The 12,871-nt window shown below is 40.5% G+C and overlaps 1 protein-coding gene across 5 annotated transcripts in view; it reads right to left on the reverse strand.

Annotated features, from left to right (window-relative positions):
• Window positions 1-12,871, reverse strand: part of cobll1b (cordon-bleu WH2 repeat protein-like 1b) — a 35,217-nt gene that overhangs the window by 13,192 nt on the left and 9,154 nt on the right. For 4 of the 5 annotated variants that reach the window (XM_049015349.1, XM_049015332.1, XM_049015322.1 and 1 more), the window contains exons 2-3: window positions 1,752-1,955; window positions 337-541 (exon numbers count right to left, since the gene is read on the reverse strand). In XM_049015349.1, coding sequence (XP_048871306.1) covers window positions 337-541; window positions 1,752-1,843 — 297 coding nt within the window. In that variant the 5' untranslated portion in view covers window positions 1,844-1,955. Of the gene's footprint in view, window positions 1-336; window positions 542-1,751; window positions 1,956-7,458; window positions 7,605-12,871 lie in introns of those variants that run through there. The other variant, XM_049015341.1, reaches the window with a different exon arrangement.

Raw genomic sequence — 12,871 nt, forward strand, 5'->3', positions numbered from 1 at the left:
AACAGCTGTTTTGGAGCAGATTTCAAGCTGGCAGGAGATAAAGTATTGAGTGACTGGGGGGATTAGGGTGGAGGGCATGTGCTTCTTCCCAAAGAATGCAGCAAAGGACAAAGGAGCTATAGTATTTGCCGGTCTCCACTGTGGACTAACTTATTCTGATACCGGTGTACAGATTTATAATTGTACAAAAGAAGCAAACCCACAAATGAGGTGAGCTCCTTCGAGCATCCTACGCTAGATTAAATATAATATTCTAACAATACCGCTACATGGGACATACAAGACAGGACCAAAGTGTGCTTTTAAGGTTTGAGGCTTGTGACAGCCCTACTTAACCTCTGGGACCTGAGGACCCATCGCCTTATTCTTATCGGCTCCTTTGGGCTTCAGCAAGATCTTTTCGGCCTCCAGGGCTCCTATGAGAGTGTTGGGCTTGAACTTGATGCGATTCTGGTTGGTGGAGATCAGCTCTACGGTGTGGCTAGAGGGATTCAGACGGTACTTGGCACAAAGCATGACCAAGAGGTCCATCATGGGCTTGCTGAAAAAGGAACAAACTCCAGTTAGAAAAACTCATGAAGACAACTACGATAACCATAACCTACTACAGATTAGGGGAAAAGATGGGTGGAGGGTTTCTTTGTAGAGAAGTTCACTGAATGGCACTCATGCAATCCAGTCATGGACAGAAACCCGAGAGACAAACAGTAGGAGAGAACAGATGCAATAACCACTCATACAGGACCAATAAGGGACCAGAGACGCCCGGCAACACAAGCTAAGCAGCCAATATGAAGACAATAATAAAACAATAATAGAATGCATCCACAAGGTTGGGAGGAAAGGATGGACAAGGAGCCAAACACTAGTAATGAAAGTGGTCATACCTAGGATTTAGATTCAATTCATTTGAAAGGTACTGCAGTTTTTTTATATAATTATGAAATATCTTTCATAGCTTACAGCTATTAAAACAAAACAAACCAAAAGCATGCAAAGAATGCAAATAATGCAATAAGCCAAAAGTAAGGCAGTTTTCTATTTTATAATCGGTGGGTCACGTATCAAAAATGGAAAATAAACCCCAAATTTGCATGAAAACCAATTTCAGCTAAGGAATTTGTACAGCGTTTTGGGTCTGGAAGAGGGTCCCGATACATCCAATGACTCCAGGAAACAACTCTGATGATGTGTCCAACTCATGAACCAGAGGATGTATGATTAACTACAGCATTTCAGAACCAGGATGTCCCATTTTATATGCTCCTGCAGTTCTTGAAAAATATTCATATGAGCAACAGAATTTAGAACTAAAGCCTTGTATATTAAACCTCATTTCAATTATGGCAAAGAAAGCCAAGGACAGTAACACCCTTTATTAAAATGTTTACCATCAGGTCTGTTACTAGAGGGTTTGGGGCATCATTGTAATAAAGCTTTAATGTCATCTTTGAGTGCAAAAGCAGCTATATTGAAGCCAGTGGTAAAAGGGTTACTGTGTGTGTGTGTGTGTGTGTGTGTGTGGGGAGGTGGGAGGTTTCAACAGAGATGCTAATACATCCCCATCACGGATCAGCTCTCTGCTGCTTACAGTTCAATCGTTCAAGGTATTCATCAACTACTTTCCTACTATTCATTGACCAAGGAAAAATAAACAAACGCCTATCTACACAGAATTAGGAAAGACAGCAAACTGCTGAAGGCATCAAGGAAACAAAGGCACATAATTAATTGCCATTCACTAGGCTCACCTGCCATGTACCACAGTGGTCCTCTCAACACCTCCTGGAAGGACCACAGTCAGGGTCAAGTCCCTGTCAGTCATGTTCTCCTTCTGCTCCATGGCGACCGGCGGAAGCCCCGGGAGCCGCTGAGGAGCTCTTGGGCTTCCTGAAGTCTGTGCACTGGCTGGGGGAGTCGGAGCTCTGCTCTTGGTGGATCTCCTGAGGGAGGGGCTAAAAATGGGAGGGGCTTAAGTCAGTTGACCCTTTTCACACAGAAGGAACACAAGGAGTGTGCGGCGGCAGCTAACGCAGGTCTCCTTTGAGCCCGAGTTGGTACCATGGCAACAGATCTGTGATGAAAGTTCAAGACATGAATACACTGCCAGCAACTGCATGTTTCAGGGGCTGAAAACTAGCAGCAAATTTAGGGTACTTTGTACTACTTCAGCCAGCCTGGGTGACAGCCAGCACAAGGCTATATCTATTTGATAACATACCTTGGTTCACCATGGTAACAAACCCGACCACAATTGTGTGCCAGAGGTGAAACAAAATGGCGTAGGTAATATCTTGTTCTGTAGCCGGTTTCCAGCACCATGTTATTACCCATAAAATAAGTTAACCATGCCTGACTAGAATTCTATTATCTATATAAGAATGGGGGAAATGTGCAAAGAAACAGCAAAATGGGATGTTATAACCTGCTCACTATCCCTGCTACACTAATTATTATTGGGGAAGAGATGTATAAAATTAGACAGTAATCTAAAATTCAATTTCACCATAAGCAAAGTTATGTGTCAAACAAACCAGTGTTTCTTGTCATATATTTGCAAAGTCTACAAGAGAAAAGATTCTTGCTACTAAATCATTTTGATGTTAATCCCTAAAAAACAGATTAAGGCAGGGATTTTGCACATTATCCTATTTACATTACTGTGGAAATTTATAAGAAATCATAGATTGGCAGGTCAAGTGTGAATGTCAAGCGAAACTGCGGCCTTGCAGTAAAACTGTTTGAAATAATGTTATCTGGAAGTTCGGGTACCATGGAAATTACTTTGTTTAAACAAAAGCCTTACACAAAATTTCAATAAAATTCCATCTAGCGACACACACATTGCGAGAGCCTGAAACCACTTTTCAGCAAGGCACAGCGTGCTTGAAGGGGAACAGATGCATTTGCTCTGCTGGGGAAAAAGATCGGCAAACAAATACGACATACACTACTGTCCTGGAGGGCTGAAGATAACAGCAGGCTGCGAATCATTTCGGCTCCAGCGGATCTGGCTGTTCACAGAATGGCCCTATTGACCTGTCCAGCTGTACCAGAGTGCAAATACCATTTTACACAAGTCACTCTAGGTTCATCCCCCACCCCTTAAATATTTCCCACAATCATCAAAATACTCCAGGGACATGCAGAATTTCTGGGTTGATATTTCAGATGCTTAGCCATTCTTTTTATGCTAGTCAGATGCATATTACAGAAAACAATCCACTCTACCAGGAAACACTACTAGCACTGATATTTATAGTATTGTTAGCATTATAATAAATAATTCTGGCACTGCTACTACATAACAGTCAAGGAAGAAAATGCCATTCATCAGTATTTTCTATGAAATGGTGGATATGGCAACTCATATACAGTAAAGGGGAAACCAACCCAACATGCCAACAAGTAATCCAACAAGCACAAGTCTCAGAAAAACATCACAATATCACACTGTCGCAAACATAGGCCTAAATCTCTGCTCTGATTACTTTTCAGTGCTACAGATGCATTATTTTTTTCTATCTTGCTGATAGATGGAACAGAATCGCAAGACAACATTAAAAGATTTTATAATCCAAACATTCCCAGAGCAAGTTCAAAACAGGAGACCCTGCCAGGGGAGATTTAGGACTTTAATCTGCACATTGTGTTCAACTTGACTCTGTGATCCAAAGTAAATATCTGCATGTTTATCAGACAGGTTAAACTGTCACAGCCTCCAGAAGGGGGTGCAAATTCATCCTGTTGATTAGCAAATACAAATTTGTCACTACATTCCAAATATACCCTAAGAACACCTTTGAGACCAATTCAGGAGCACAGTAACTTTTAGGAGCATGACAGAAAAACATCCACTCAAAGCAGCTGCTACAGACATGCAGTTCTGGAGGGAGACTTTGCTCTAATATCTTTTGAAGAAAATGCTGGTAGTTCGTAGTGGTGCAAAAAAATGCATTTATACATTTGTACCCTTGATGAGAAGCTTAAATGCTTCTCCACTCAAACATGCAGTCTCTATGTTCACAAGCCTCCAGAAAAAATACAAAACTTCACAGCACAGTTTATCTAAACTGGTCGTGAATTACTTCATGGTGTCCTTTAATTTCCTCAGCAAAATGTTCCCAGAGATCAGCAGACATTCACCCAAATGAATACAACAAAATCCAAAGCATGGCAAGTATACAGAGTACACAACTTTCAAAACTTACCAACATCTTTAATAACAATAAAAAAAAACTATGCTTGAAAACCAGGAAAGTTCTCCAACTTAGGTTTGTATCTCCTTGTCACACAAACAGTAGTATTACTATAGTATAAAGGGCCATTTGTGTGATATCTACAGTAGGTTTAAACTTTTAATTAAGCCTTCAATATATCCAAAATCTGTCTCACATGCAGGCCCACTCCAAATAAGACTAAAATACTACAATGTTAAACAATTATTCAAGGTTTAAGATGCAAAGCACCAGACATGGCCACATGACTATTGTGGTTTCAGATTAGTAATGTTTTGAAAGCTTCTCAGAGGGAATGAAAAACAAATCAATTTTAGACATAGTTGACCTCGTTAGCAGGGTTGCGTCAATCATACAGTACCTAGTAGGAAGAGATACATGATATAGAATAGGCACACAGTGGAACCTGCTTATAGTGATCACGGTTATAGTGATCAACCGCTTATAAAGACCGAAATGCTCCAGATAGAACCATTCCCATACAAATACTGTTTAAATAATTTGCTTATAGTAATCAAGTAGCCCACCTACAGTGTTCATTTGGCTCTTTTTATACAGTATATGACAACATACAGAAAAAATAAAACTATGCTAATTCTTTTTCTTTAAAAAACAAAACTTTACTTTGATAAGCCTACTTTGCCATACGGTGACTGTCTCTTAAGGCTAGCTACCTGAGGTTAATGCTGCCTGCACAGAAAACATGATGGAAAAGTCATTTTCTCTCAATGACAAGTATAGAAGCTTATGATAAACTGCTAAAAACGAACCAACAAGATACAATGGCGAAACTGCAATGAACTATATTTTATGTATAACATTGTACTGTATTGAAGCGCAGACCAAGGAATCGCGACAGTGGCGAATGAAAACAACGAGAGTCGGACTGACACCAAGTTGTTCTTTATGTTACTCCTTAAAGGAAGCCCACAACCAGCAACAATGAACCGAAAGCCATGAATGATATGGAAACATGGGGAAGTGTATTTGAATTAGCATTAATTAGTACAGTAATTTGAAAAATGTTTGATACAGCCATGCTATATTAAGAAAGTCAATAAAATTCTGCATTGTAAATAATGTAATTTCTGTAAATGTCCGTTTTATTACTTTATATTTATGCAATATACACATGTCAATTAGTAATCTGCCTGACACATAAAGAAAAGGGGGAAAAAATGGTTATAATGATCTTCTGCTTATAGTGATAATACCCTTAGTTTACCACATACTTTATATTGCACTACTTCTAAAGGAGTGAGTACATTTAAAAGGCTGCTATTCTGACATCCGTTATCTACCTGTGTGAATTTGTCCAGTTTTCAAGGTTAATCTCCTACGTTTGTTAATACAAATACAGAAGTTTAGTCTAAACCCCCTACTTTTAAAGATTAGACATAGTTTTATAATAGATTTAAAGTTCATGTCAAAAAGAACACATTCTCTATTTATCACACCACGGACTCTCAATATCGTACACAGGTTTCTTGTGTTTAGCTGTGATTTAATGCATTTTCGCTGACCACCTGGTGTGAATAAAGCATATTTAACCAACCAAATTACAGGTGCATGCTTGCGGTAGATAATCTGGCTACCTAAGGGGATGCCATGTTTATCTTGAGATACAAAAGATCTGGGATGAGGACGATACTTATAGTTATGAGTACGTACCAGTACACCTGTTCCGGCAACATCCAAGCAATGAAAAGACAGACAAAACCAAAACAGGTGTACAGTTAATTACATCACTGCATCTCTATTCCAGGTGACAGCAGTGTTTGTATTGGGCTGGTACTCAAATTCAGTTACAGCTAATTGCTAAAGGTGGATTAACGATGGCTTCCTTCAGTATACCAAACAATATTTATTATAACCTGTTCAGGACCAGCTGTTATTGCTGAACTCACAGCTTCTGCCTCGGTACCTTAACATGATCTGTTTTAAAATGCTTATAGTTTCACCAATTGCTGTGCTACAGTCAGTTGGAAATACACAACCAAATGTCACCCTAGTCTGTGTGTTCCATACTGAGGATGCCACTTGAAAAATCACATCTACTACAGTCTTTGAGAAAGATCCACATATTAATTTAGAATATGGCAACTATGCACATACAAACGCATTATTTCAAATTATTCAGTTTCCATCCCATTTAAAGAAAATAAAAATCTGACCCAGCTAAGATTAAACATGCCATTTATTATAACATTTTTTAACAGTCCAGCTGGCAAATGCTCCAGGCCAGAAACAGACAAATCATTTCAGCAGGGTGAGTACAGGTCAATTTTACGGCATGGAAATACTTTTTTTATTCTGTTCTGAAGAAGACTGGAACTGATTTAACACAACAGGTCAGATCAATCACCCAAAAGAAAAACTGCAGAAAGCGACCGGCATTATCATTGCGTATTAGTCACAACATCCAGTAAGCGGACACATCTGTAGTGGATTTAAAAGGCAAAAGCCGAAACACATTCTTTACATGGACGAAATACCAGCACCAGACACGTGTAAGAACCCCCCCGCCCCCAGTGTCAGCACACTATGCAATTCATTAGACACAAAACAACCCTATTTAATAAATAGCCAAAGCCTTGCTTTAGAGGCACCCTGCCTTTAACAATTCACATAAAATCATTTTCAATTAAGTTAATGTTGCAGTAGATTCCCTATATGCTTGGCTCAGTTCCCTCGCCTTCATGGGTCTTCAGGTGCAAGGTCATGGAGGGACCATTAAATACATGAAAGCAACACTTCAGAGACGAATAAAATCAATACAACTAAAGAGGAAATACCACTATTAAAAGGTACATTTTATACACCAGTAATGATTACCAAATTTACATCTACCTGTACAATTTTAGCAGCATACGGTCATTTTAAGAATCATTAGTTCGCTCGTTTCGTTCTTGGACAAAAACTCGCGCAGTAAATGCCAACTGGTATAATTACCTTCCTAGACTGCTTAAGTAGCATAATGTTTTGGCTATTTTTTTGTTCTCCTCTTTTTTACTTAATCGAGAGAATTCAGTGCCACCAGGAAGTGCGGTTTTAAAGCACAACAAACCTCAATTCCCGAGAATTAACCTACGTATGTATAATTGGATTTTTTTGCAGACCAGTTCACGAGCTATTTGATGTAACGTTCTAATAAAGGTAGATTAAATGAAATCCAGGTTATATTATAATCATCTACGTGCATACAACGATGTAGTCATACCGTTTTCCGTCGAAATCAGTAAAAAGAAACTCTTCCTTTCAGCAGCATTATTTTTTGGGCGGCGGGGGGAAAGGTGCGCGGTCTCAAAGTCCCAAAACTAAGCAAAATGGGATTCTCATTAACATCCAGTGCATTTCAAGCTAATACTGCCACGAGAGCAAAGGGCTGTTTACTTTTGTTCAACGACGTTAATGTGTTAAATCACGCATTTAACGAATTTATTAGCATCCCATGTGTCCATTAGAATAATATTAGCTCATAAATTTAACAGTAGTACTACGTGTTACACAATATTACGTCCAGCTTTTAAAATATTAAATAAGAATACTTAAAAAAAGTTAGAAATTGCTTAAAATACATTTTTCACATTGCCATGTATACTTCTCTAATTAAAGCATTAAGCTAGCTTTCAGGCAATCACACTCAGGCCTCATCCTTGTTTTAAAGGAGGGATGGCTGGTCATATCTAAAAAGGGCTGGTGTGTATGCTGGATTTTGCTGCAACTCCATAATTAGATTACTAATTAGGGGACTGATTGGTCGAGGAGTCCTCACACCTGGGTTCGAACAGCTGACCTAAAGGTTACCCCAAAAACCTGCACACACACCGGCCCTTTGTGGATAAGACTGGCCACCCCTGGTTTAATGGATCACTGACACCGAGTGCTTGAAATGTAAAAAAAAAACAAGTAATCGCTCCTCACTTTATTATTGACTAGCGCTGGCCCATTTCAGACACTAGATGCAGATTTAACTGGGCAGCTCTGCTCATCCCATGTGGTCTGGCTTGGTTTCCAAAAAACCGTAGAAAAGGCTGGCAGCTTTCACTGTGCAGATAAAAAGTGATAAATCTATCTGCTCTATGCAATAAATATATGACAAGCATTAAAACAGGCTGATTTAGGCTTACATAAACGCATTGTTAACAGGTGTACTAAGTACAGGTGCGACTGGCTGAATGGCATATCGCTATCTCAGAAACATTCGGCAGCTCTTAAGGGTTTGCTTCATGCTTTTAAGGGCTCTAGATCCGTATCATTTAGAACCTGGCGATGCAAGACGAGGTGCTTCCAGGTTGTTGGAAGCCACACAGTAACTCATGCAGAGTAGGATAAAGGTATCGCTTCAGGAAAAAAAGGCCATAGAAAAAAATGCCACAGTAGAAAAAAAATGTTCTGTCATTTGTATCTGATGTACATCCAGGATAATGACACAGAGGAGCTGGTTTGTCCTCAAGTATCTTACTTTAGCAACAGAGAATGAAAGAGGGAAGAGTACCGCTTTTTTTGTGAGGTACTGAGGGCTGGATCTTAGTATTTTTTTTGCCATTAGCCGCCAGGCTAGTTCAAGATTTCCTGCGTGAGAGTCTGAAAGCGTGTGTCACACCAGATGCGTTGGAGCTGGTAGCCCTGCTACTGTTCAGCTTTTGTTTTGTAGTTGACCTTCATCTATGTTAATGACCTCAGGAAGCAAGGAGCAAGCTTAATTTCCAGCACTGCCAGTATTCTTGGAGGAAATATGTGTCTGAGGCAAAAAAAAAAAAAAAACGTACCAGAAAGATTTACTAACCAAATCATGGTCCTCAAGGTCCGAGCCATGCTGGTTTTCCAGCCTTCTTTCACTTGTGAGCCAGGTGTGAATCCTCCAGCCAATCAGAATCAGTAATTATTCAACTAACTACCTGGCAGAACTGAAAACAAGGCCTGGATTTGGAACTGAGGTCCAGATTTGAAGGTCCCTGGTGTAAATAATATATACACCTCCATGTTTGGGAGGTTTCAGTCTTTCCCTCACTCGCTATGCATGTGTGTAGTTTGCATTATTCTCCTCATAGGTGTGTTAGGCGTCTCTAAATTGTCCGTATTGTGTTAGTATGCAGGTCTCTCGCAATGGACTGGCATTCCACTCAAAATCTTGCCCTGCCGTGATCCCTATGTATAACCCCCTCCTCCTTGTACTGCAGAAGCAGCTGAAAGATGGACAGATGCAGGGTTCCAATATTATTTCTCGTAAGTGAAGAGACAACAGATTATTCTTGTTAACACTGCAGTGTTTTCCTAACAGATCCAATGCATCATCGCGACCAATCTGAATTCAGCTTCATCGACAATGAGCAAGTGTTTCCAGAACTGCTCTGGCTGTAATCCAGAGTCACATAACTTTGAACAGAGAAGGCAAACCGGACAGCAGAGAGCAGCACAGCGGGGATAATGAAGACAAAAGGACTCCAGAACAATGGAGGCATAGAAAATGAGCCCAATCGGGTTTATAAGACATAGGGTCTGTTTCCTGTCTCCAAAGAGACAGCTGTCACTGACTGCAGCCAAATGTTCCCTAGGAAATGAGAGTCTACTACTGGCTGGCCTAATACACATCCACTAATGTATTTTAAACAACTGTTTATCTAATCAGGGACACTGGGAACTCAAGCATGGGTCAGCACAAGGCATAATGTAGATAGCTGAGGGTGGAAAGGTTGGTACCTTCTATACTAAGTGAAGACACAACAATCATCATGATTTTTAAGAGCCTTCTATCTTAATACCAATAATAATTTTCATAACATGGGGCAGTATGTGTCTCTGGACTAAGCCTGTGTGCCTGTAATCACAAGGTCGCCGGTTCAAACCCAGCCTTAGCACATCTGCAGGTCCTTGAGCAAGGCCCTCAACCCCCCCAGCTCCCTGGGCTCTGCTATGGGTGGCTGAACTTTGCAGCCAATTTGCTGTCACCTACAGAGAGCAAAAAGAGTTGGGGGGGAGGCAAAAAGAGAATTTCCCCACAGGGATCAATAAAGTACAAATTATTACTATGATTATTAGAATTGCAAGTCTTTTGACTGTGGGCTGATGTTTTGTGAAAATACTCAGCGCTGGCTTGCTGTTTTACAGAACAATGCGAGGATCGCTGTCATTCAACTTAAACGCAACTTGTTACATAATTTCAAAAGTGAAGAGCATTTGGAGCTGCGTAAAAATTTTTGTGATTTTTATCTGGATTTTATCGTAACGGTACATTTTCTAACCAGTGAGCCAGAGTCATGTGAGAAACCCATTTTAATGTTTCTCTAATATTTCTGGAGTGGACCAGCACATTCAAGGACCAAGTACAGAGATCAGTGGCCAAAGGAGCACCAAGCAGAAAAGCAATAGCCGGATCAGAACCCGTTTTATATGTACCCAGGATTTTAACACACTTGTGCTGGTTCTCTCGCTACCAAGTAGTTCAAACCATATCTAGGGACTGTCCACACAGACCTCAGTTATGAGCGTTGAGACTGTGTGATTACCAATTTTCCCCACGTAGTGAACATTCTGGAGTTCAGTGCAGACAGGAAGGGGCAAGTTCCCTGTTAGACAGGTAATAAATCTCTGGGATGGGGACACCCCTCGCCCCTCCCACCAATATCTCTATCCTAAGATGAAGTACAGCAACAGCCAACAATGCACAAAGCCTATGACAGTTTTAGTCAATCAGCTTTCATGTCAGGGAGGAACTTACCAAGCAAACTGATATCCTTAAGGCCTTTTCAGTAAGGGACTTGCCCACTGTTATGGAAATAGGGACACTGCTTTTATCAACAGGTGTTTTTTTTTTCTTGGGCCAGACACATCTGCACACATCTGCCTGGTTCTACCACAAACGCTCCCGCTAACTGCAACTAGAGCAGTCAGGTCTTGAACTTCACCAAACTTCCTGGAAACGAGTGATGCTGTGCATTAGTAATAATGTTAGGGTTTGCAGGGAACTGCCGGTCCTGGCAGTATCTCCCAGCTTGTTACCATCTAGTTCTTCAGCTTAGTCTTTAAAGTTTAAAATATGCCCCATAGAGGAATATCACATTCAGTAGCTCTTAGTGTTGTCGGGTGCATTTTGTGATTCTTATTAGCAAATGCTATGCTATCAAAGAGAAAGATGGCGGCATAGTGGTGAGCGCTGCCTTTAAATTTAGCCATATTTAAATTGCTTAAGTTTGTTCAATGGTTATAACGGAGCAACTGAGCAGGGAAGAAGTATGGAGGAGGACAGCAGGACAAGTTAGGATCGGGATGATAGCACCGTATACCTTGTAACTTCTTCAGGATTGGAAATTCGGCAAAATAAGCATGTGATCTACCCCTTAACAGCTCAGCTCAAAACATTATGACTTGGTGAATGTACTTAGATATCTACAGCTGCCATGGTAGATAATTTAGTATCAAACATGCTCTTGCAATACAAGGCTAACTTTAGCCAGGAACCATGTTGCCATGGCTTATAAACAGTATGAGGATCACTAGAGTTGTGTGGTGGTTAATTGATTAATGATAACCCAAAATGTTCCAGTTTGTGTCCCCGGCCTGGTAAAAGTACCCAAACCCCAAGAAATCCTACAGCTGCACAAATGAGCAGAATTTACACGAAGGAAAGACATTGGCAAATAAACGTGAAGGTAACATGAAGTGGCGGTGGCCAGACTGCGAGCATGGCAGTCATCCGGCCTGTCCGCCAACAACCAAAACAGTGTTTGAGCAGTTCTACAGAAGTGAGGGAGGAACCTTAGCAGACAGTGGGAAAAGTTCCACTTAACTGCATCTTACCGGTACCAGCTAGTCCCGCTATTAGCAGTCAAAGGGATTTTTCCACCCTTGGATAAGAGGTCGATAAAAGAGATAATCGCTTCCTCTGAGCCCATCAGGTTAACATGGTAACGTCAGCAGCTTTTAGGTGGAACACATGCAAGGTGTTTCACTCATAGATGGAACATTGCGTGTGACTGGGTGGAGCAGATACCCTTTATCTATTGCATGAGAGAACGCACAGGGCATGCGGCAGGGGACACCTTGGATTGGATGCGAGTTCATTACAGGGTACAGATTAATAGTGTATCATCAGAATATTTAAAGATAGTCCGTAGATCATTTTTCATAGACTGCTCATGCCTCATCTTTTAGCCATTTTTTGTATTTTATCATTTAGGTTATCTTAGCTATTTTGGTCCTGATGATATGAATATTCACCTTAATTAGCTCTGCCGCTTATCATTATGTTGAAGATCAAACATATTATCAGCCCTGTAGCTACGCAATGTGTGGCAAGCTGGAGCTGCCAAGATCTGCTACTGCGGAGAAGGGAATCGCCTCGAGTTCACCAAGAGTTCACTGCTGAGTATTTAAAAAAAAAAAAAAACAAGTACAGATGGTCGTGTCACTATTATGTTCCGCCGATGGACCAAACAGTAACAGAAATGATTGGCAACCTTATCACCTAGGGGTGTGGATCAAAGGAAAAAACAATGATGGTGAATGGTGGAGGATACGATGATGTTTAAGTGATGAGATATTGTTAAACAATAAGAAAATGTCCAAAAATGAGTGCAAAAAAATCTCTTGCAAGACTCTTGCAAGTGTCCAGCCTTGATTGTTACCTTATT

Source organism: Brienomyrus brachyistius, chromosome 1, assembly GCF_023856365.1.
Source record: "Brienomyrus brachyistius isolate T26 chromosome 1, BBRACH_0.4, whole genome shotgun sequence".
Classification (NCBI taxonomy): Eukaryota; Metazoa; Chordata; class Actinopteri; order Osteoglossiformes; family Mormyridae; genus Brienomyrus; species Brienomyrus brachyistius.